Below are 25,814 nucleotides of genomic sequence, written 5' to 3' on the forward strand. Positions count from 1 at the left end.
GTAGTAGTACTAGTAGCAGTAGTAGTAGTAGCAGCAGCAGCAGCAGTAGCAGCAGTAGTAGTAGTAGTAGTAATATCATAGTAGAGTAGTAGTAATAGTAGAAGTAGCTTTTTTTCAGGCTGGGTTACTCTGGGCTAGGATTTCAAAAGTACTATTAGTATTACTGCTTAGTAGTAGTAGCATTAGTACTAGCAGCAATAGCAAAACTATTAAAAAAGATAAAAGTAGTAGTAGGAGTAGAAGTAATAGTAGTAGTAGTAGAAGTAGTAGTAGTAATAGCAATAATAACAGTAGTAGTAATAGTAGTAAGTAGTAATAACAGTAGTATTAGTATGTAATAGTAGTAGTAGTAGTAGTTATAGTAATAGTTGTAGTAAAAGCAATAGTAGTAGCAGTAATAGTAGCAGTAATAGTAGTAGTAGTTATTGTAGTAGCAATAGTAGTAGTAGTAGTAGTAGTAGTAGTAGTAGTAGTAGTAGTAGTAGTAGTAGTAGTAGTAGTAGTAGTAGTAGTAGTAGTAGTAGTAGTAGTAGTAGTAGTAGTAGAAAAGATCAAACTGTATCCATGTCTCCATAAAGCATATTTAGGTCTTGTATTTTGATCTTAGTTGGGAGTTAATGCAGTACAGTCCTCTAGTAATACACACACAGTACAATAATACTGGCTAAGGTTGTAATACAGACTGAAGTAGTAGCTGTAAAAGTTTAAGTGTAAAAGCATTTTTACTTCAATGAATCATATAACCTTAATATTTATACTTAGAAAATGACTCAAAAGGGAAACTTTGACTTTAAGTAAATTAATTGTGTAATCTCTTCCATGTAGCTGTTAACTTGAAAACTACACATTTATGACATCACAAGGTGGGACAGAGCATTTTGAGCTTTGGAGATGTGGACAAACTAAAAATGAAGGATTTACTTATTATTATTGAGGAGGTAACAGCATTATAACATGGCTTAAACCACACAATAGTGAATTTTGTGTAATATAGAGCCTGTAAAATGTAGAGCTATACTACATAACAACTTGTAGACAGAGGTACTGAAAAGATCTGTAAAACCCACACAGATTCAACTCATTGACCGAGCCCAGGGGGAGGTCTTATATTGAGTGCAACCTTAGCCGTGTGTCAGGGAGGCCAGAGAAAGCAGCAGTCAGGAGCCAGACACTGAGCAATGTGCAACAGAGCAAAGAGGGACAAAGAGGGGGAGAGGGAGCTGTCACTAAAGACATCTTCATCGGAAAGGATCACTCATATATACTTGAAAACTGCTGGTGTGCAGTTCACAACATTTTATTCACCTTATTCCAGAAGCTGCCGTGCACTTCCATCATCATTTGGATTGTAATATTTTTCATGGGGCACCCAATCTTGACAGCAGATAAGTTCAGTACGGACTATGAAGCTGTTTTAAAGCCTCCCAGAAAATCAGAGCAGTGACTTGTTTGCACATGAAATTTTAACATTTTACACAAATGAACTGACTTTATGTTACATTTTAGGTACAAAACATTTCCCAAATTCTCAATTGAAATGAATAATATCCCAGTTTAACCAGAAGTGTCACCAAAAGAAAGCACGGTTTATTAACATTTGGAGACAAAAGCGGGCAAGGCTGAATAAGGTGAATAGTACACCTTGTGATGTCATGAAGTGGTAGTTTTGAAGTTTACAGATATACCATTTACCTTTTGTTTAGCAGAGATGGCAATTCCAGGGTTGAAATCCTCCAAATGATTCTCGTGAAGGAGTACGGACTTTAAAAACACACTGAAGCACTCAGCTTAAATATGCATGGATTGTGTGTTAAATAGGGGTGTAACGGTAAGTATATTTGTGCCGAACCATTTCAGTACGAGATGTTCGGTTCGGTTCAGGGCTGTGCGTGAGTGAATTCATTCAATTTGTGTGTGTTTACATTCCACCACTACATGTGTAGCTACACAGAAGGCTCAGCTCTTTCATATTCACAAGGAAACTCGTCCGTGATTGGGGTGGCAGTGTTTCCGACAGCACTTTATAGTTAGGGCAGCCGCCTTGACAGCAACTGTCCCCGGCCTTGACTATGTCCCTCCAAACCACGTGAATCCTCATAAAACTACAGTCATTGTGGCGCGGTCCTCACTTTCACCCTTCGCTGGCACATAATCTCTGCCCCCCCAAGTTGTTTTTTCTGGCCAAAAATATGAAAATTAAGTAAAATTTCATACTGTAACTGTTAGTTGTGCGCTTTACTTTGTGAAAAGTTTTGTTTACTGTTTACAAGGAATTTATTTTTTATAATATTTAATTCATTTGTTGTTTATTTGGGAATATTTTATTTAATTCATAAGTATTACCAAGCAACTCTTTGCATTTATTTTATTTTCCCGTTTGTAAAAAATTAACCGAACCGTGACCTCAAAATCAAGGTATGCACCGAACCGTGATTTTTGTGTACCTTTAGGCCCCTAAGTGTTAAACATGTGTGAATGAAACAAAACTCCAGGTATGTTTTTGATGAGAAAACAACATTATAACATAGACATAATAAAATATTCACCCTTTATACTATGAAACAGAATCGTACTTTTAATCATACATCTAAAGTACGCGGCCCCACTGAACCACCAAACCATTTACACAAAACAATATAAATTATTTTTGTATAGTGAAAGTAACATTATCTCATCATATTCAGTCTAAATAATGCAATTTAGATTCAAATCAAAATAATACCCATTTTTTAACTTTTATATTTTCATGTGATTTTAATGATGATTGATTCTTATTGAAATTGTGAGAAGCCTCATTTTGGCTTTCATTCACTGTAAACTGAACCTTGTCATCAGGATAATTTGTCATTGAAATATAATTAAGTCCTACTTGCACCGCCCCAGAGAACGCCATTGAATCTTATTTATAGTACCATAAATTACATTCAAAAAGACTGCCAGCTTTGAAATTGAATTGGGTAAAATTGATCTCCTTTGAGAAAGATTATTTCTATATAAACTCAATTGTATTATCTTCCTTTGCCACATTTCTTCAGTATTTTTTCCAAGCGAGATACAGCCGCATAAACAACTGTAGATAAGACACATATAGTTCTTTCTCATCACAGTAAAACCTTGTATCTCTCATGTGCACACACCAAGTATTATTTCTGCTGACTACATATTTTATTTGTCTATTTTTAAAGGTGCATTGTGTAAACTTGTCTGGTGGAGAGTCCGTCAAATGCTTTTCTTAGTGGAGATGCTATTGCTTTGTCTACATTGTTCTACAGTACACTGTTAAGCCTTTCATGGAGACCAAGTCAGATATCAAGTTACAGGTCAGATCTGGGGAGAGGCAACCCCTCTCACAGTCAGAATGCCTGTTTTTCAAGGTATTTTTGAGCTTTAAAACCACCTGTAATTGAATAAATGTAAAGTAGAGCTGTTTAATGTCCTACTGTGGAACATTCCAGGCAGAGAAAGTACAAGCAGGTGATGAACTCTCACCCAAAAGTTACATAGTGCACCTTTACTTGTATTACATAAACATGGTACTTGCTTGCAAGACAGTTGTGAATATACACAAGTAGCTATCATGTTAACACAAGAATACATAATAGATACAAGAATTACATGGCGCACCTTTAAAGCTGCAGTATGTAACCTTTGTGCCAAAAAAATTAAATAAAAGTCTGTGTGTGTTTATTGCACTGAAAAACATAAAAAAAAAAACTGCATCCTTAGTCTGAGTGTGCTTGCATCTTTGCAAATCTGGCTCTTATTTGGTCTAGGAGTGGACTTCCTCCTGCTTGTTTCCATGGAAATGTTGTCCCTTTGGCTATAATCTTCCAAATTACAGCTTTAAGCCAGGGGTCTTTGACTGGCCCCCCAGCCTCTCTGCCCCCCAACATTTGAACTGGCCCTATGAAGCAGTCCCCAAAAGTTGTCATGACCTTTTTTTTTTATTATTATTATTTTTGGCAAATATTAACACATCTGCAGCTTGTATTTAGTAGATTTTTCAATTAAAAATGATATTTATGTGAAGTATTTATATTTATATTTAAATAATTAGATGACGTATTCACATTTGCTGCTGAATTTTCATCACCTGACGAGCTCGAGATCAAACAGCGAGAGTCAATGCACGCACAGAGTTCTGTAGTGTAGTTAAGGACAGCAAAATGACTAGTTAAATATGAAAACTTGACAGAGAGTGCCGAGTTTTCAAAGAACAATGGACAACTGATTTTTTTTTTTTTTTGTTCAGTGTAAGAACCATGCAGTTTGTTTGATATGTAAAGAAAGTGTGGCGGGTTTCAAATAATATAATCTGCATTGTTGTCAGGGTCATACAATTCTGTTATACGGCCGACCCAACCCCGGCCCCCATCACAGCCAGGAGTGATAATGTGACCCCCAGAGAAAACTGTTTGGAGACCCCTGTTTTAAGCTTATCTAAGTCTTATCTAAACTTCCTGAAATCAAGAAGGTGACATGCCACTTCAGAAAGTTACTGTATCTTTAAACAAGCACTGTGTATTTAAACAGACTTTGATAAATAAGTATAGACCGAATTGACTGAACTTAAATCAGTAATGTATTTAAATAAGTATAATGCATTCACATGTTTAAGCTGTTATGACAAAAGAAGCCATTAAATCCATAGAAAAGACTTGACACTGCGGCCCCAGTGTCTCCCCGGGTCCCTCTGACACTCACTGTTATAGACTTATGAATAATTCAATATGAGCCGATTTGCATAATGACCTACATTCAATAATTATAATTAAAATAACAATTCAGCGAAAAACTGGGATAACTCTACAGAAAAACAAACCTGTATAAAATATTACTTAAAGGCATATTACATGTTGTTTTGGAAAGTTGTAATTTCATTTTAAAAGGCAATTTAAAAGTACAGTATGTGACTCTCTTAAAACCATACTTTGGAACATTTTTCATAGCGCGGTGTTTTATGTGATACTGTGGAAGATTATAGCCATAGGAACAACATTTCCATGCCGGCCAAGTAAGAGTCAGGTTTGTGGAGATGCAAGAACACATGTATTTCTATGTTTTCAGGGCAATAAATACAAGCAAAATGAAAAAAAGAAAACAAAACAAAAAACAAACAAACATGCTTTTATGGTTTAAATGACTAATTTTTTCAATCTCAAGCACACTTTCATTATTTTTATTTTTATTTTTTTTTCAGTTTCATCACTATTGCATACAAATCATCTTTCAGACTTTGTGTACAGTAAGTAAAAAATAAAAACAAATAAAAATCATCAAGAAGGCAATGCAATCTAGCCAAATTGCTCAAATATTTCATATAGTATATCATAATAGATTATTTCAGTATATATGAGCAATGTAGTAACAGCATTAGGAGTAATAGTAGAAGTAGTAGCAGTAATAGAGGTACCAAACATGAATGATTTCCCTACACAATCTCTATGTTTAAGAAGGTGTAGAATTATAATAGCAAAGGCCTAATCAGAGAAGCTTAATGAAAGATAATGATGATTTTTAATTAGTGTCAACTCCTCTCACATCTGTGGTAATTATTAGCTCATTAGTGCTGAAATCGTTACCTGCTCATCTGAACCAAGTGCAACCTGCTTCATTTCACTGCCATGTGCTTATTACATTTTCTCTTTGTTAGAATTGGTCCAATATATAGATTTTTCTTTTTTTTCCCCCCATATCAATTCGATATTTGGTCTTGCTGTTGTGATCAAGAACTAGGAGATAAATCAAAACATGTATGATATTAAAATGTATGTTTTGAAGATTGAAAATTAGAATATCAAGTTTATTGTCTATTGTCTGTGATTAAAGGACCTGGACTTAATTTTTGTCATGTCACTAAATGCGCTGTACCTGATTTTTAAAAACAGAACTAGTTCATTTTAAATGATTTGCAGTTATCCAAAAATCCAAATTATTTACCGCAATGACATTTATAAGCGTTTTTTCACAGCTTTCAGAGAAAAGCGCAGAGTGTTGCCATCACATTAAAGCAGACAAGTCAAACTCAGGCCCAGGGGCCAAATTTGGCCCAGGATATAATTATATTTGGCTCGTGAGATCATATTAAATATGTATTAGAGCTGGCCCACTGGCTATAGAGACATGATTTAAAATGTTGTTATTATTTTATATGATGCTTATTCTGGATTTAATATTTAAGTAAAACTATTATTTATTTTAATAAGAAAAGGTTTAACATTACATATCTCGAAAGAAGAGAAAACATGCAGATGATGTTGAAATTTTTCAATAAATATTTAGTTTGGCCCACGACTTTGGCCCATGATTTCAACACATAAGAGGTGAACAGCAGGTTCTTACAATCTTCTTCTTCTAACAATAAGTAGTTTAAGATTAAATTTAATCATTAATTTGTAAAACTTTTCCACTCTTGTTCCCATCTCCTGCCATGTCAGGCTACATCTAAATTCTTAATAACAGCTTAGCTACAAAATCCTAAACAGGCTAAGGGGGGATTGTGGCAATTTGTCGCAAAAATTCCTATTATTATTATCACATCCATATACTTTTAAAATTGCTTAATCTTGTATCATTACTTAGATAAAACTGATTATCAAGCAATAATGTTATAATTACAGGGATGTGACCTTTGTTCTTATGTTTGTTTTATGTATTTGAGTCTTGTATCTTTATTAGTATTGTATTATTTCATGTTTTATTCTATTGCCTTTAATGAAAATATATATACAGTAGTAAGGGCCACACACTGAAATAAAATTGTAAAGTGCCTAGACAGCTTCAATACACAAATGCATATTTGAATCTCCTCCTTTGGCCCCTCCCCCCGACTCCTGTCTCTAAGGACGACCAATCCACCCACAGACCTCTCAGACAGTCACACATCAAACCATCACCTTCATGTCACCTGAATAGTGTTATATAAACTGACCATAGTATTCTTTGATGTCTGTGTGGCCCTTTCAGATCAGAGAAGCTGCTGAGACAGTGTCAACTCCTCTAACTGTAAGTCCCACGTCTGAAGTTATAAATTTTTATACTTGTATAAGGACCCATATCACACATACACATATTTTTCTGATCGTCATTTGCTCCCCAAAAACACTCATCTGTACCATGATGTACTAACACAGACGAGAGAGCAGCAGTGGACCTGAGTCTGCTGTACATCTACACCTCAAAGCCTCGGGCCACTCCTTTGAGGACAGCGAGGTACAGATTTTAGCCAGAGAAAAGAATTGCTTTGGGAGGAGTTAAAGAAGCTATTATTGTTAAGAAAGAAAATCTTTCTCTAAACAGAAATGGAGCACTCAGACACCATCTGTCTCCTATTTACAACTCCATCCTCAAACCTAAATCAAAACAAACAAGAGAACAATAGGTGTAGCCAGGTCAGGTCTAGAGGTGTGAAAGCTCCCCTATGGCCCTGATTATACTAATATGACCCCACACTCTGTGCAGTTCAAAAGGTCTAACTAACTAACAGAAACTGTAAACAAGTAGATGTGTTAGTTTCTGAAGAGATAACATTATAACATGGCTTAAAGCTCACAAGAGTCAACTTTGCTCAATGTTGGAGCTATAATTCAACTATTGTCCATGTGATACATCTGAGGGGAATTTTGCACTGTGGCAGTAAGATTATAGACAGTTTGGTTTATGCTGTTTAGGTTGACCTTCATTCTTCCAGGAAACCAGAGCAGCCAGAGGAAATCTACTCAGACACAGGAAGTAAACTCTTGAAAACAACAGGCCTACAAATGTGTTACTTAAAAGAAAATCCCCAGTACGCTTTAAGTCATGAGTATGGACTGTGTGCTTCGGTCCTGTTATGTGCTTTTTACTGTCTTGCCATCACCCTGCCGGTGGGACTTCAGATGAAAATGACATTATATTTAGGCATTAGGCATTGCAGTTAGGCATTATTATACTTTTTACTTCAGCCTAAACCCTTTTGGTCATGATCCATGGGGTTGGAGTTTTTGTTTTGTTTTGTAGTGCTGCAAAATGACCGAATAAAAGTACTACTATTAAACTACTACAACTACATTTGCATGCTGGACTGACACATATTAATTAAAGGGCCCATATTATTATTTGATATGATCTATCTTATTATTATCACAAACATACTTAGAGATGTGTTTTGTTTCATTCACACAGGTTGACCATCTATAATAACGTCATCTAGAATTTCTATAAATGTTATTCATTTGGTTTACCTGCAACTCTTTAATATTTTGCTTTCGATTTATAATAGCATTTTCATTATTGCCATGGGAGTTATAATAAAAATACTCTACTACTTGTATTGACTGATTGCAGATGTAATAGAGACAGTAATAGCAATAGTAATGTAGTAGTTTTTTGGAGTAGTTTAGTGGTACAGTCTCCCTTCTTAAAGAGCCCAATTTATTGTTTTTTGATCTGTTATACATGTAATGTTGTTTCCTCATCAAAACCCCAGAGTTGTGTTTTGTTTCATTCACACATGTTTAACACACAAATCCTGCATATTTAGGCTGAGTTCTCTCAACTAGAAAGCACTTTTTTCCACCTTGTGATGTCATGTGGTAATACAGAAGGTCCTACACTGTGTTAAAAACATTCAGTAGAATCATTTGGATAATTTCAGCCCTGTAATCATCAGTCTCTACCTAATGAAATGTAAACAGTAGCTGTTACTTTGCAAATTACCACTGCATGATATCACAAGATGGAACAGAGCATTAAAAATCCAGGGTTACTCAACTCCAGGTCTGTTCTTTAACAATTTGTCCTTACTTAATTGACTATTGAGAACTTTTACTGCAATAGGACAAGTTCAGCATATTATGAGTTTTGCAGTAATATGCATTGAAGCTCCAGAGCTCAAAACCGAACTTATTATTATTTTGTTTTTTTACTTTTGTTTTTTTTATCTTTTTGTGAGAAATTTAACTTTTTTTAAACATGAAAAATAGTTTTGTTTTTATAAAGTAAGTGGTGAAAATCAATCTATCTATCTATATTTATTCTTTACGTTTTTACCTTTTAGTTGTAGGAATGTACACTTTTCCAAAATATATTGACGTCTTTACAGTCCCAAAACATGTGGATAAAAGTAACAATGACGGTAAGTTTTATCAGATACATACACACACAGATACATTTTTGTGTGTCAAATAAGTTAAATGTAAAAAGTTAAAGTGCAATGTCTGATGATTTGGATTTTTTGATGAGTAGGTAATTTTGTTACATATTCCTTTCCAGTTGTCTTTCTCCAGTGCTGCATCCAAATCCTTACTCCACGTGTTCAATTTTCAATGGTTTATAATTTGCAATCAATAACAGATTATATATTTGTGAAACAAGGCTCTTTTGGGTTTTCCTGTTTAATATATTGTGTAATTTGTGTGTAGTAAGAGGTTCATTCCATGGAACCCCAGACACTTTCATGGAGGATCTCAACAGAAGGTACACAAAAAAAAAAGATGTTGACAGGTTAAAGGTGACACGTAAATCGTTAAAGGAGAGAAGCCCAGAATCATCAAACATGTCTGCTTCTAGTACATGAAACCCTTTCTCTTCCTACTGTGAGAATGCAAATGGTTTAGCACCAAAGAGTAATGAATATTTATGAAAAAGTCAATTAACTTTTTGCCATTTTTGTATGCTTTTTGATTCTTTTTCAATTTTACCCCACACTGATAGAAGATTAGTAATTATTGGGCCAAAACAAGTCTTGTTTGTTTAAGTGAATTTAAGTACGTTTATTATTACCATTTATATTTTCGCTCTTTGTTATTATATTTATTGTGATGTGTGAGCTACTGTGACCAAATAATTTCCTTTGTGGATCAATAAAGTTTGTCTAAGTCTAAGTGAAATAAAGGAGTAATTCAGGTCCCTTAGTCTGTGAGGATAAACTAGTTTCTCTCCTACACATTTTCATGAACCAGGTCTTGGTTTTTGAGGTTGATGTGAAACTTCCATCCATCAACGCAACACAACAGACCCAAACAGCCCACACACACTTCTCATTTATCACAGAAGTTTAGACCAGTGTCATTTAAACAACAACTGGACAGCATCTGTACCTGTCACTAAACGATTAAGATAAATGACTACATACAGAGAAATTAAACTTAAAGGCGTAACTGCGTAACTTTTCTTGTGGAAGATGCGTAACCTCATTGTTTCCACATGATGTTATTTCTTTGTCTAGAATGTTCAACTGTGTGGCATTAAACTCATAGAACGTGCATTGATACAACTACAAGTGTTTTTATTGCTCAAGTAGTTTGAAAAGCATGCATTCTTACTAAGAGTGTCGTCTCCTCTGCACAGATCTGACATATATTGTTGAACATTCAAAGCAAAGCAATAACTTCCCTGGAGACTATATCAAGTGACAGACCCTTCATGAGAAAAATTACACACTGCACCTTTAATATTGGCTTTCTACTTCAAAACATGAAACAGGACAAGTAAGGTTCACATTGTTAAGTCTGAGTATAGAACAATCTAGATCAGGGCTGGATATCATTAAAAAGTTGCAGATACGATACATACCTCATAGGCTACGATATGATACATAACTTAATACAGTGCAATTTTGATTTGATATGATATTTTTCAAATCGACTTGATACGGTTCAATAAAAAATAAAGGTTAAATCTTGGCTGTGACACTAAAAGTCTTTGTTAAACCTCTTCTTGTGCAAAGTTCATATGAAACACACCCATTTTAATCATCAAAACAAATCATCAAAACAGTGAAAATGTCAAATGTGTCGCATAAACGAGTTTCCTTCCACTAAAAAAGCAACAAAACTGTAGCGCTGTAAGAAAACAATTTAAAAAATATTTTAGAAAATATACAAAAAAATACTCTTGGCGATATATTGATATAGCAGCTCACAATATCGATACTGTATTATCACATTAAACTATACAATACATTTTAATATTTTTGCACACCCCTAATCTAGACATATGTAGCCCCCAAAAGCACTGAATATCTATTTTTTGGTTCATGTCAAAAACACAATGGTACACTGTGGTGGATGGTATACTGTAGTTTCAGGCTTTCAAACTCTTCTTCATGCTCTGCAGTGATACCCCGACCCTCGCACCAGAACTATGGGTTAAGTTTGACATGTGCTGCCCTTTAGTGGCATTAACACAGTACTGCAGCCCTATCTTACACTGTAATACACATGATAAACTGCATAATATTTCACCACAAAAAAATTTGAGACGACTACAAAGGAAATACATCAATATTTTTTAAACTAAACCAGGTTCAGGCAGACTAGTCACAGCGGCAGATGGAGAAAAGTAGACGGCACGTGAAATGTCAGCAAGTAAAGTGCAATCAAAAAATGAGCAAAAACACAACAGAAAAGCACTGAATAAAGACTACGGGTTGTCCAACAAACTGACCCATTATATCTCTAGGATTCAGAATGATGAAAAATGAGGACAGTTGCTATAGCGATTAGCAATTTAAAACAATATATTATATCTCCTGAATAGAGATGTAACAATATCAAAATCCCTTGATATGATATTTTCACGATATTTATGTCATGGTTTGATATTTATTGCGATATTTTGTAGAGGCAAACAAAACTGTGAATATGCTACATTTCCTTCTAAAAGGTCTTGGACAAGCCTTGAAAACCCTTTGATGGGGTTACAATATGATGACGGTGATGATTATTTTTTTAAAGTGCTTAATAAATGTTATTTCTTCATGGAGTCTGCACTGATAACACCAAACGATCATGGTCTATGAAGTTCCCTCTGTTTTTTAGCGGTTTCTGCACCATAACAAGGGAAGGGAAGTTTATTTGTACAGCACAATTCCTACACAAAGTAATTCAAAGTGCTTTACGGAATAAAAAATCACATTAAAATCACAAAGAAAGGCATTAAAATCACCATAGCTATTAATTTAAGCGAAGATACTTACGATAATTCGATATATTGTGATGGCCCATGATATTATTGTGAGACTTTAGACGATACGATATCACGATATTTTGGTTACTGTTACATCCCTACTGACTGTGGTATCAAAACTGGAATTGAGTATACAGTCATTTCCTTACTTTAAATAAATGTATTGTAGTGTGTATTATGACTTCTTATTCTAACCAAGACTAATCATGTCATAAATACATCTCAGTATTGGACACCACACCCTCCCATAAACCATAAATCATACTCACAGAAGTTCCCCGGGGGCTGTAGGCTGTGTTTAGTCATGGCGCACCATCCGACCGGGAAAATGTCTCTGGAGTCGTAGGGGCACCAGTAGTCGAAGGCCCCCCTCCATCCATCAAACATGACGAATATCTCCTGACCTCTGACCTCTCCTACCGTGGCGGGACAGATCAGATATGGGTTCTTCCTGTCCACCGCCTCCAGTTTCATCCCAGGCTGGAACATGTTTTTCGCTGGACTCACAGGTTCCTAAAAACAATGATGACATTTATTAAAAAAATAGTGGTTACCAAACATTTAGACAAACTGTATTGATTAAGGAGGGTTATTTGGATACATAACCTTAAAATTTCAATACAAATACAATAAAAACAAACAATGTTGATAATAGCAGCTCAATAATATCAGTAAAATATAGTGTATATATGATAAAAATATGAGGAAATTTGGCAAGGTAAACATGTGAAACAAATTCCCAAACTATTTTAATCAGGTCTACTATAACCTAACCATAACTGCTGTCAATTTCAAGGACAATTTACAAGGTTATTATATAAGAAAATACAATGGGACCAGTAATATCAATGTTAATATGGTACTATCAGAATGTGTATGGCTCCCTCTACTGTCCACGGTGGATATTGCATAGAAGAAAAAAAATCTTTGGAGCCTTCACAGGACAAGAGAAACAACACATAAAAATAAAAAATAACATGTACCTTCTTAAAAACAGAACTTGGGGCCATTTCTGCTCCACTCAGAGTTCGAAGAAGGAACATAGGCCACGAAGAAGCATTCATCCTAAAACCTGAAACACAAATATAAAAAAGAATATTTTTAAAAGTTGTACACACATGAAGATGATAGAAAATTAAGAGGTAAATGATTAAGGGGTTATAAGTTATTATTATGAATGGGATAAATAAATGTTTGTTTTAGTTTCTATTAGGACCAAAAGCAGAACTTCTAGTAGTCATTTACCAAAATCATACTTTTCTAATGATCACTATTGGGTATTTTAATTTTAAACAAATTCTAATATTTCTGAACATTAAAAACATAAAAAATAGGAAAACATAAAACAATCTTAAATAAAACCTAAAATGCAAAAACAAACATAATACAACAAATAAATTAGTGTGGGTTATAATAAAATAGTTGTAGTTCTAGACAAATTAACAAATTGGAATATTTTTGAAGTACCTGAACTGTAAAAGTTAAGTAATCACACTTTTGTAATGATCATTGTTGGATATTTTAATTGAAACTTTTTAAGTAATTCAAATATTTATTAACACAAAAAAATAACAAAACATAAACAAATTTAAATAAAATGCAAAATCAAACAGTACAACAAACAAAACAGTGACGGTTAAGATAAAATAGTTGTAGTTCTAGACAAATGAACAAATTGCAATATATTTGAAGTATCTGAACTGTAAAAGTTAAGTACTTTTTAAATGAATTATTGAGTATTTCCACTTTCAGCAAATCTGATAAGAGAGGTTAACTGTTGCAAAAACTATGCCAATATAATCGGGATGTAACAATAACCAAAATATCGTAATATCGTATGGTCAAAAGCCTCAATAATATCGTGGGGCGTCACAATATATCAGATTACAAGTTTCTTTGCTTAAATGCATGGTTTTACAGTAGCAACAGCTTATGAACACTGGAAACTACATATCCCATGATTCATTTCAGTGCGAACAACATGAAGAAATATGTTTTTGACTTGAATTCTTGGGATTATGATGGGAATAATTCGCACTAAAATCTTGTCAAGGTATTTTAAAAGCAGAAATGTGTCCTATCTATAGTTATATCAGCCTCTACAAAATATCACAATAAATATCGTGCCGTGAGATGCATATCGTGATAATATTGTACTGAGAAAATACATCCCTACAATATAATCTAACTATCCATATACACCGCTCCGTACCTAGAGGCGGCTGCAGCATGTCACCGCTCCTCTCGCACGTTCCTATTGGCTGAATCTCGGACGAATCGACCAATCTCCAGAAGTCGTTGGTGTTGTCACTTCCGTCGAGTCTGAGCCGTAGCCGCGTGCCCACCATGCCCATCACCGTGGCGATGCACACAGAGTTGGAGTTTCGAGGGTCCCGCGCCTCCAGCTTCATGCCCGCCTTGAAGTCATTGGAGGGAGGGACTCTGGACTGGGGGACGGAGGAGACAGAAATAGAAAACATTTTGACCAATATCATGTAAATAGCACAGATTTTCATTTTGTTAGTGGGTCACAAATTAAAGAAGTATCACAAAATTATAACCAATGTCTTGACTCAGAAAATATTATGCTATATAGTCTTCTCTAACAGTTTTTTCTATCTATATTTATACTGTTATATACTTGCATACACATTAGAAAATGTAAATGTATGCAATTTACATAATACACATTTATTTTATTTCTTGAGCTTTATTTAACCAGAATAGTCCCACTGAGCTTTTACATCTCTTTTTTAAGGAAAAGTCCAGGTCCCAGAGAGTAGGCCTACAGGGAAACTGGAGCACGAGCAGGTGTCGGGTTTTATAAATGAAATTGAGATGAACATTAATGTGTGAAACCTGGAGCTGAACAGGACATTACCTGTTTGAAGCATGAGGGCGGGGCTGCGATGGAGGAGGTTTCTTTCAGATAGTCATCCCAACTAAATGGTTCTGTGGGAAATAAACACGCTTTGAAATTTATTGCAAAACACAACAAGACGTTCATTGTGGGTTGTGTATTTTTATGTCTGCTTTGAATAAATGAATGTTTTGGCAATGTGTTTTTTGCCAATGTGGTTTTTAAACCGAAAACAGGAAATTAACTGAACTGATTTTTCCGTTCTAAATTCAGCTTACTGATTTGCTGAGCCTTTAACCTCTTCATCATACAAAAGTGAATTCAGTCTTTGCTGTCTTGTCTTGTCTTGTTTGGTTGACATAGTGAATAAAGGATTAACCATCAACAAAGACATAACCCCAAAACTCAATATATCACGAATAAAGAATACAAAAAGGGTACACTACTAGTATGTACACTTATCTGGCAGTTTGTCTCCATGGAGGTGTTATGTTTGATGGAAATGTTTCATAATATGGCATTTATTTTATGCATGAAGACATGAAGACAAGCAGGTGACACCACACTACAAGGAAGAAGCGACTCCGCATATTTTTACAACATCCATGAATAAAACAAATGATACTTTAATGCCATACAGTTGAACTTTCTGTGAAAAGCAATAAGATCCCCGTGAGACAAGCAGGTGGTGGATAAATAGTGCACAACTCTACTGTATTTCACAAGAAAGAGAGGATAAAATAGGTTGGCAAGATGAATCACAATCAAATCAAAATCTAATTTCCGGAAAACAACAAAATGTCTTGTCTTACTTTGCATAAAAACCCAGTAGTTTTGATTTGTATAAACATGTTCTAAAATGTGATTCTTGTATTAGATTGTCAATGTCAGGTCATGGGCCTATTTCAGTCTTTTTGTCTATTATCTTGAGAATCCAATGACTAAAACATAAATCATAAATCTAATAACAATGGCAATGCTTGTAATTATGGATGTAATAATTATATACTTTCCCTAATCGCTCAGCCATAGCACAAAACCCACTGAATCAGGACTAAAAATACTGTAATTAAATTAAAAACAACTCTAACAGCTGAATAAAAGCGGAGCCAAAAGCCCCCCGTGTCCTGTGTGATTTGAAATGCTGTGATTGGAGACATATGTCAGCGGGGGACAGAGCCTCACCCACCAGTGGATTTGTCAAGGGCAGACCCCACAGAGAGGCCGCTCCTCCGCTCCTTCTTCTCCTCTTTCTGATCTGAAATGAAAAGATGATTGAAGACTCATTTGCATTTTGATACAGACGCCCCAATTACCAACTGAGTGAGGACTGAAAAGTGCATTCTCATCTAATAGAAGGCACCAAAGGCATTTAAACACAACTTTGTTCAGAGTAATGAGTAAAGACGGAGCAGGGAGATTTGGACAGTTTCCTCATGTGGAATTTTGTAGACTTAAAGGTAGAGAAAATACATTGATAGTGAGAAATTGATTGATAATTTAATTGATAACCAAGACTGTAATATCTCATCAAACCTGGATAATTTGAGCAAGTATTGATATTGGATCTTTCCTGAAGAATTTTTTGAATAATTTGAATCAATATCTGAAATATTATAGGCCCACACAATAATAAATCACACTGTAGTGATTATTTGTTCACTCTATACTTGATGGTGTTAAGTATTGTTGCTACAGTTGCCCTGGGGCAGACTGACATAAGCGAGGCTGGCAATCACAATGTCAGAACTGTTTTTTAATTATAATTTTAGACAAAGTGTAACATTTCAAGAATATGCTTTGGGGGAAATGGGGGTGGTCCTACTTTCATTAATTAAAATCACAAATACAGCATGTAATATATGTTTTACCTCAAAGCCAACAGAAGTAGCTAGTAGCAGAGCAAGTAGAGCAAGTAAGTAATAATATTAAAGGAACAGTTCGGAATTTTGGACATAGAACCTCATTTCCTAGTGAGCCAGAGTGTTGGAGATGTGTGGAGACACTTTTAAAAAAATATTCCATCCAGTCCTTGTATTTGCAGGAGTCGCTGGTGCTAGACTAGTGCATGTCAATGGCCATAGTTAGACTGCTACTAAAAACAGTCTTACCCACTCCACAAAACACCCGAAGCAAATCTATTATACACCAGACTGTCGATGTAAATGTCTGTGTCGATAGAAAAATTTTAGAAGTAAAAACAACCTTGCATTTGAAGGAATTATGTCTGAGCAGCAGTAGCGAGTTGTACTTCCTGATAGAAAGCTTGGCAGCGGCGGACTGATATCACCAAGCACCCATCTTACTGGCAAAGTAAAATTCCGCTGCTGCTGAGAAAATAGTCCCTCAACATGCGACGATTCATGCGACGCAATGTTAGTTTTATTTCAAACATTATTCTATCTATTATTCTGCTTCGGGTCCTTTGTGGAGTGGGTAAGACTGTTTTTAGTGGCAGGATAACTATGGCCATTGACATGTACTAGCACCAGCGACCTCTGTAAATACAAGGACTGGATGGAATATTTAAAAAAGTGTCTCCACACGTCTCCAACACTCTGGCTCACTAGGAAATGAGGTCCTATGTCCAAAATTCCAGACTGTCCCTTTAAAGTAGTTAATAAATTGTAGTAAATGAATAATAGCACTCAAATGTAATATTGTAACAGTAGCAATATGGCAAGGAGTTGAAGTACTTGCCACTCACTCACCATGTTTCCTTTTTACTTTAACTATTTTTTTTTAAGTAGCAGTACTTATTTTTTCACAGTTTGAAATTGATAATGTAAGCTCAAATGTTCAAATTGAGAGGCCTAGGTGAAAATCTTGCACTGAACCGAAGTAAAAGCTTGAGCATTCAACATTCATATCAATTGCAAAACTTTGAACTGCACAATGCAAATACATGCAGCCGGTGTTTACCTCTGTGTGGAGTGCGGCCCATGTTGACCACAGGATGTTGAAAAGGAAATCACCTGCAGAGACAAAGGAAAAGAAAAATATTGCCTTACTAAAACTGTGAATTTATCCAAGAATAAAATGTATACTTCTATATATCCTGAAGAACTGGCATCTAATGTTTACAGAAACTCGATGGAGTGAAAACAAAGAGCCCATTCAGAGTGAGATATTTCTGATCACACGTGGACCACAGACTGAGTGAGTGCGTCCTCCCTCCCTCCTATAAAGATGTTTTCTTGTGATTGCATCTCTAAAAATAACTTGTGTTTCCCCAGGTTTTATTGTAAATGTATAAAAAGAGAAAAGATCTAAAATGTTGACCAAGAGATTAACTTCAATATTATTACATATATTACCATTTGGATAATACAATCAACTTTAATCTAGTTTATTTTATTTAGTGTAATTACTAATATCTAAAGTAACACTGAAAACTGTTCACAGGGTTTTTATTTTATTACATGACATTTGCTTAAAGGTCCTCTAATATGCAAAGTTGACTCTTGTGAGCTTTAAGCCATGTTAGAAGGTTGTTAGCTCCTGAAAAACATACCCATACCCAGAGTTATGTTTTGTTTCATTCACACATGTTTAAGTAATCCTTTATTATAAGTTTGTTTAGTAGAGAGTGGCAATCCCATGTCTAAAGTCATCCAAATGATTCTAGTGAATGTGTACAGAGTTTGAAAACACAGTGGAGCACTTCCTGTATTACCTCATGACATCACAAGGTGGAAGAGAGTGTTTTGAGAGAAGAACTCAACATTGTTAAACATGTGTGAATAAAACAAAACAAAACTTCAGGTGTGTTTGTGATGAAGAAACAACATGATAACAGAAAATAGTGAAATATGGGCCTTTTTAAGCAAGTCATACAGAAAATGCCACTAACATTCTGACCAACTAAAACAATTTTTATCAAATGCAAAATGAGTCACCTTTTCATGTGATTTATTTTAGTAAATGAAATAATAGCCCAAATATTCTCATTTCCAAAAATAACACTGTTGAGGACTAAAAGCAACAGAAGATATAAAGTCTCTACAATAATTTTAGAACGGAACATTATAAATTAATAAACTATATGAAATGTCTCTCACCATGAATTAAATATACCACACTGCACGAGATGAACAAAATGAAGTACTGTGTGTAGAATCCATGGCAAAGGAGATTTTTTTTTTTTTAAGTTTATTTATTTAATAGGACAAGGACAGTGCACAGTCTACATTAACCTTAACAGGAGAGATGCATTGTAGAACCAGTGCTAATTTTCACCTGTCGTCCCTGGACAGGTTAATTGATTGATTGTATTTAATTGACCTGAGCTATCAGCTATTCTTCCTGGAGACCTACGTAGCATGTTTTGGGTTGATGGGGGAACTAAAGTGCCTGGAGGAAACCTATCCAGACACAGGGAGAAACATGCAAACTCCACAAAGAAAGAAAAAGAAAAAAAGAAGAAAGAACCGGGTGACCTAGGAATCAAACCCAGAACCTTCTTGCTGTGAGGCATAAGTGTTGACCACTCAGTCACAGTGCCGCCAAAATGTTTCGTAGTTCATCCAAGCTGCTTCTGACCAGAACTGAAGAAGCAGCTTGGATGAGCTACAAAACATTTTCAACCTAAATAAACATTTGTCCAGTTGACATATTTAATTTCTCCTTTGCCAAAAATTAAGTACTGTTGATAAAACTCTATAAGCATTAACACATATTGTATTAAAAAAAACTTAATTTTATTTTTATTTTAAAAGCCCATATTATGCTATTTTCTCATCAATGTTGTTTCCTCTTCACAAGCAGATATGAAGTTGTGTTTTGTTTCATTCACTCATGTTTAACACATAAATCCTGCATATTCCACCTTGTGAAGTGCTCCGCTGTGTTTTCAAACTCCATACACCTTCACTCATTTGGATAATTTACAATCTCTAGTGAACAAAAAGTAATAGGTAGCTTCACTTGAAAAATACAGCTTCATGAAATCACAAGGTGGGACAGAGCATTTTGAGTTTTGGAGATGTAAACAGACTAATAATAATGCTACTCATGTGTGAATGAAACAAAACACAACTCCAGCTACAGTATGTTTTTGATGAGGTAACAACATCATAACACAACTTGAACCTCACAAAAATCAATTTTGCATAATGACCTTTAAACTGACTTATTATGTTGAAACGGAATATAAAACCCTCCAAAATATAAATAACATAAAGTGCATTCTCTCTTTGGATTAAAACACAAAAATCCGGTTAATTTTCCATTTTAGTGATATGAACCCAGTCCCCTGCAAAAAATAATTGAACTGTCACACATGGTTTCATTACGTTGTTATATTTAACCAACAAAATCAAAACAAAGTGAATGTCAATGATATGAGTCACAGATGGAGTGGTATTTTTGGCTCTGGTGTTTTTGTTTCCGCTGCATTAGAATAACCTTTAAAAGCATGTAGAGCTGACATTAATATTATTGTTTGTTTTGCCAATTATCTGCAAAAGCTACATGTGGCAGAGAAGGTGTGAAAATAAAGTTATTTATAGAAGAGACTACACTAGTAACAAGCTTATAGGATTTAAATACGCGACAAGAAAAAGTTTTATGGACTATCTACAAGACATATACAGAAATAATGACTGTCTTCATGTTGTGACACTGTAATATTCTACAACTGCTGGAATTACAGGTCCTATATTATGCAAAATTGACTCTTGCAAGCTTTTAGTCATGTTAGAATGATCAAAAACATACCTGGAGTTGCTCAAAATGCTCCACCTTGTGATGCCATGAAGTGATAGTTTACACATTAACTTTTCACCTTTAGTTCAGCAGAGATTAGCAATTCCAGGTCTGAAATTGTCCAAATGATTCCAGTGAAGGTGTATGAAGTTTAAAACACAGTGGAGCACTTCCTGTATTACCACATGAATCACAAGGTGGAACAGTGTGTTTTCAGTTTGAGTGAAGAACTCAGCCTAAATATGCATAAGTGAATGAAACAAAATACAACTCCAGGTCTGTTTGTGATGAGGAAACAAGATTATAACATCAGAAAATAGTGTAATATGGGGCCTTTAACTGTTTAACTGCCAAAATACAGATGTTTAATCTAGTTTAAGGTTAATATCGTTGTAATTACTGGGCCTATCCACTAGTTTCAAACTCAATTTTAACACGAAAGAATAGATTTGAATAGATTTGATATTTAATACCAATTTTGATACCTAAATAATCATTTTAAACAGTATTTCTTTATTAAACCACATGGTCTTAAAATAGTTCTGATAAAACTCAAGATAAACTGTTGAAGAAAGGTAAATTTAATCCAGTTACTTGATTTTTTCAGTATCGATAGTTGCTTTAATGAAAATCTAGTTCCGATACTAATTTTGGTATTGATTGGTCGGGCTGGGTATCATTAAAAAGTTGCTGATACGATACATAGACCACGATACAATACCTATCTCGATACAGTGAGCTTTCGATTAGATACGATATATTTCAAATTGATTAGATACAGTTCAATAAAAAATAATGGCTAAATCGTGGCTGTGATACTATAAGTCTTTGTTAAACCACTTTTTGTGCAAAGTTAAAACACACCCATTTCAATCATCAAAACAGTGAAAATGTCAAATATGTTGCATAAACTGATTTTCTTCCTCTAAACAAACACCAAAACTGTAGCACTGTAACAAAATAATGTAGTAAAACATACCAAAAAATACTCTTGGCGATATATCGATACAGCAGCCCACGACATCAATACTGTATCATCACATTAAACGATATGATATATTGATAATTCAATACTTTTGCACACCCCTATTGATAATGGTGTCTGATTCTCCATACTTTTGACAAAAAAGTAAATGGTGATTGTTCTAAGTTCAATAGACTTGATGACTTGTTTGTTAAATTTGTGGAGTTCAAACAATTAAAGGTTGTATAGAGGATTTTCCAAGGAACGAGAAATCCAGCGACTTGTTTGTCCTTTTTCAAATGTTGCGCATGCGTGAAACCACCCCCCCCTCCCCTACAGCTCCCTACGTAGAAACGCCTTCTCCCGCCTCCTCTTTACGCCAGAAACAGGTTTGTTTACAGCCGGTGCTGCACATGACTTGTAAACAACTAACTACAGTGTTGGTTAGGCAAGGCGGAGAAGTGAGGAGCGGGGAGAGCGGGTGTGCGGACATTTCGTTCGCGGACGAGAAGTGAGGAGCAGGAAGAAGAGCGGAGCAGGGAGAGAGGAGAGAGGAGAGGGGAGCGGTGCGCGGAGATTCCGTGCCCGGAGAAGTGAGGAGCAGGGGGAAGAGCGGAACGGGCAGCGGGGACAGGAGCAGGAAAGGGGTGCAGAGAAGGTTGCGCGGAGATTCAGTGCGAATGAACTAGCTACAACACGCAGCAGCAAGCGGACTCTTTCTTTGCCTTGAAAATTACGTTTTCAGACATAGGATATCGCTTTCGTGTCCTGAAAAACGTTTGACTAGCTCTTGGAAATAAAGTACGTTTTCATAATAAGCAGAAGTGACCTGTCCAGGAGTAATTTGGCGACCAATGCGTCAGTCTTTAGACCCTGCGTCTGCTTCAGTCGCGCCATCGCTGGAATGAATCTTCAAGAATCACCTTAGTTTGGCTTCGCTGCTTTTCCCCTTGTCTTCTTCTTTCAGCGACCTCAAAAACGGACTTTCTTTTGCGGCTAACTGCTCCTGGATTCTTGTCTGCCATTGCAACAAACTTTGTGCTAACTGCGAGGAAGATATAGGTCAAAAAAAGCCGCTAAGAACTGTTGCGTTGGTGGAGTAAACAGCGTCTGTGCGGCTTGCGTCTGTGCGACTGCGTGTGGACTGCGTGACAGGCGTACGTAAACCACGTACCGGCGGCGCAGGCAAGTCAGTTACGCTAGAAACGTAGGGAGATTGATTGACAGCCTGTCAGCTAACAGATAACGAGGCAGTGTCGTTATATATTGGCAAATGTTTAGCTGGCCCCACCACGTCCAGAGTTGATGAATTTTTATTCTCTTTTTTTTGGTCATCATAATTACAAGGCTACTGCACCTCTATAATGCTATCATTGACAACTTGAAACAAAAAAAACAAAAAAATCCTCCATACAACCTTTAATGCTAAGGTTAAACATGTGTGGATTTTAAATTTAGATATTATATCCCCCAAAAATGTGAATCCCCCTATAGTTATAAAGACCTAAAAACTATAGCTACTGTATCAATTTCCAACAATGAACACAGCCTATGAGATAAGCATCAGAAATTATAGATTAGATGTTACTATACCTTACTAAAGCAGCATATCCAATTGAAAACAGTCAACAGCCAGTAAAGTTCTCTTTGTATTCGCAACAAAGAGCTCCAATCGAAAAGTAATTGGAAGATTCTCCAGAATTTAAGAGCATGATGACGTAATAACATTAGTATAAATATATCAAAGATTTTTCTAAAGTGGTGCTCTTCTCTCTGTGTAGTGTGTGTGGTTCTGAGTGTAGGTCTGAGGACACTCCCCATTCAATCAAATGGAGCCATAAAGATTCCTGCAGGCCATAAAAACCCATTTAGAAGTGTGGAAAAGAAAAGAGAGGGAGAGAAGGGAGAGAAAGGAGAGAAAGGGTATGGGTGGGCTATTTGATTAAATGTAAATCTTGATTATTCTGGTTACAATTAAATCGCAATTAATAAAAATATTGTTAATGAAATTTCACTATAATAGACCCTCCCAAAGTTAACCTAAATTTAGTTGTTTTTTTTTTTATTATTATTATTTGGCTGTTCACTTTATCCAGTAGTGTTAAATATTAATAAACTACTGACAATGTGAATGAAAATGACTTAATGACTTCTTGTTTGGAGTCATTAATTCTGAAAATGTGATGTTTCTTCTCCAATAATCATAACAGTAAGAAAAAATGTATATACACTGTGACATCCATCGACTGGAGAGATAAATTAAGCGAGGGAGAAAGACAGAAAGAAAAAAGGAGGGGAGAGAGAGAGACGGAGAGAGAGAGACGGAGATGAAAGAGATTCCCGCTCCTTTCCAGACTCCAGACTGGTTCATCAGCTCTGGGGTCAGACAGAGGAAGACCCACCAGGAAGTAATTGATTTTTACAACCTCGGTGCAAATAAGACAGCACCGCCACAAAAAAGTAGTAGCGCAACAATCAAATACATATGTGAAAACAAAAACGTGCAAAAGATTAAATATGAAAGCTCAGTTTGTATTTAGCTCACCATATCCTAACTTGTTTTATGTAACTTTGCTACTCCCCATGCTCTTTCATTGCCCATTTGGGATAAAAAAGTGACTTAATTGAATTCCACTATCAAAATAATCAAACATTGCCTAAAATAAACTTCAAAATGTATGTATTTCTGAATATTTTGCAACACCATAACTAAGTAACCCACCAAAAGAATACCATGATTTTTTTGAGCTTGTCTTTTCAGCAAATGTTTTCATCTGCAGCTGATTATAGAAGTCTACTCCTTCTGTCTGACTCTGGGCCATAACTCTTGAGCTGCTGTTTTTACTCTTAGGATTTTATTTTTGTAGATGAAAAAATAGAGTTAGACTGCAACTTATCTAAAAGACAAGCAGTAATGACATTAAGTAGTGCATTTGCCATTTGTAAAAGTATTCCAAAATAAAGCCAAAAACTGAATTGCAGTACTCAAAGCAGCATAAATAAAGATGGAATTTATCTAAACAATATTTGCTCAAAAATGTCTTCTTGATCTTGGAGTGCATTTGCGAGAAACTTTTATTATTAGCCTGAATACTGCTGAAAAGAACAACGATGCATAGGCTAATTCATGGTAATGTCGTTAAAATAAATGCTTTTTTTTTTAACTATATATGACCCCAATAGCACGAGGCCTGACCGCAGTGAGTCTCGGGCCCTAATTAAAATAGAGGGAACGAGTGACGCAGCTCGTGTATATGTCCACATTTAGTGGGCGGGACACCTCTCATTATTCAGCCCCTAAACCGCTGCAATCTTTTACAATAGCCGCAATTTAGCGCGAAAACGTAACCATGCGCACTCAAAATCACCCATGTGCACTGTTAGATTGGCGAACATCCACTACTAAACTGTAAAAGCAACGTGAATTTGCAGCAGAGTTGGACGTAAGGTACAGTACGCACAACACATAAACACGCTCCTACGTCTATCTCTACGAGGACGTATTGTGGCCGTTTCGTTGCGTTCCGTCATGCAAAAATGGGCCCAAACGAAGCACAAAGCGTTGTTCTGTAGTGTATTAGAAAAGGAATGAGGCAGGAGACGTACCGAGCGTGTGAGCAGCGTATTTTGGTCAGAGAATCCTCAGTTTCCATCAGATGCGAGCCGCCATGTTCGCTGCAGCCTTCGCGCATGTCTACAGCGCTGTGCAATGTTCCCAATTCATATTTCTCCACTGGGGGAAAGAATTAAATAAATGCGAAGGAAGGAGAGCCAGAGGGGGCATGCTAATTAGTCATTTTGCCAGGGCGGATATTGTTACTTGTTTGGTTGGATAATGCGCTTCGTGCCAAGCGTAAACGAAAACAAATGTGTTATTTACATGATGTGGCTTCCTGGTTTTGTGGTAAAAAGGGCAAAAGGAGATGACAAAGGCGGACGCAGACACACACCTGCGGGCTCCGGACAGAGGGACGATAATAAAGAAATATGTATTATATAGGTAATATTATATAAGTGTGGATAATATTGACAAAACACACGAGGATTGGACGACAACAGCACTGTAGTTTTATGTTTATAGCTGCAAGCCATCCTGAAATGTAAACCATTATACCAATGTTCTGTCTGTCCTTCGGGATACGTTTTCAATATTTATTTACTTGTTATTTTTGTTTGTATTAAATATTATTATTCAGTAGTCAATGTTCAATCTTTATAATCATTATGGCACAACAATTTAAGCTAAAAAGACATTTAAACGTAACCTACCTATACAACAGTATGAAACAAAAGACTATTAAGTCATCTGCATAAATAAATGCATTAAACAGTCAA

General features: G+C 35.7%; 1 protein-coding gene across 1 annotated transcript; it reads right to left on the bottom strand.

Annotated features, from left to right (window-relative positions):
* Positions 1 to 12,171: 12,171 nt before the first annotated feature.
* On the bottom strand, positions 12,172 to 25,160 carry LOC110172940 (sex comb on midleg-like protein 2). Its single transcript, XM_020938899.2, has 7 exons — positions 25,086 to 25,160; positions 17,732 to 17,784; positions 15,999 to 16,067; positions 14,831 to 14,901; positions 14,162 to 14,396; positions 12,933 to 13,021; positions 12,172 to 12,462 (listed from the first exon to the last, which is right to left on the bottom strand). The coding sequence occupies exons 2-7, from the start codon at positions 17,751 to 17,753 to the stop codon at positions 12,172 to 12,174; spliced, it is 777 nt and encodes a 258-aa protein (XP_020794558.2). The 5' UTR covers positions 17,754 to 17,784; positions 25,086 to 25,160.
* Between the last annotated feature and the right edge of the window lie 654 nt (positions 25,161 to 25,814).

This window comes from Boleophthalmus pectinirostris, unplaced genomic scaffold, assembly GCF_026225935.1.
Source record: "Boleophthalmus pectinirostris isolate CB_2022bp ecotype Guang Dong unplaced genomic scaffold, ASM2622593v1 HiC_scaffold_19, whole genome shotgun sequence".
In the NCBI taxonomy this organism is placed as follows: Eukaryota; Metazoa; Chordata; class Actinopteri; order Gobiiformes; family Gobiidae; genus Boleophthalmus; species Boleophthalmus pectinirostris.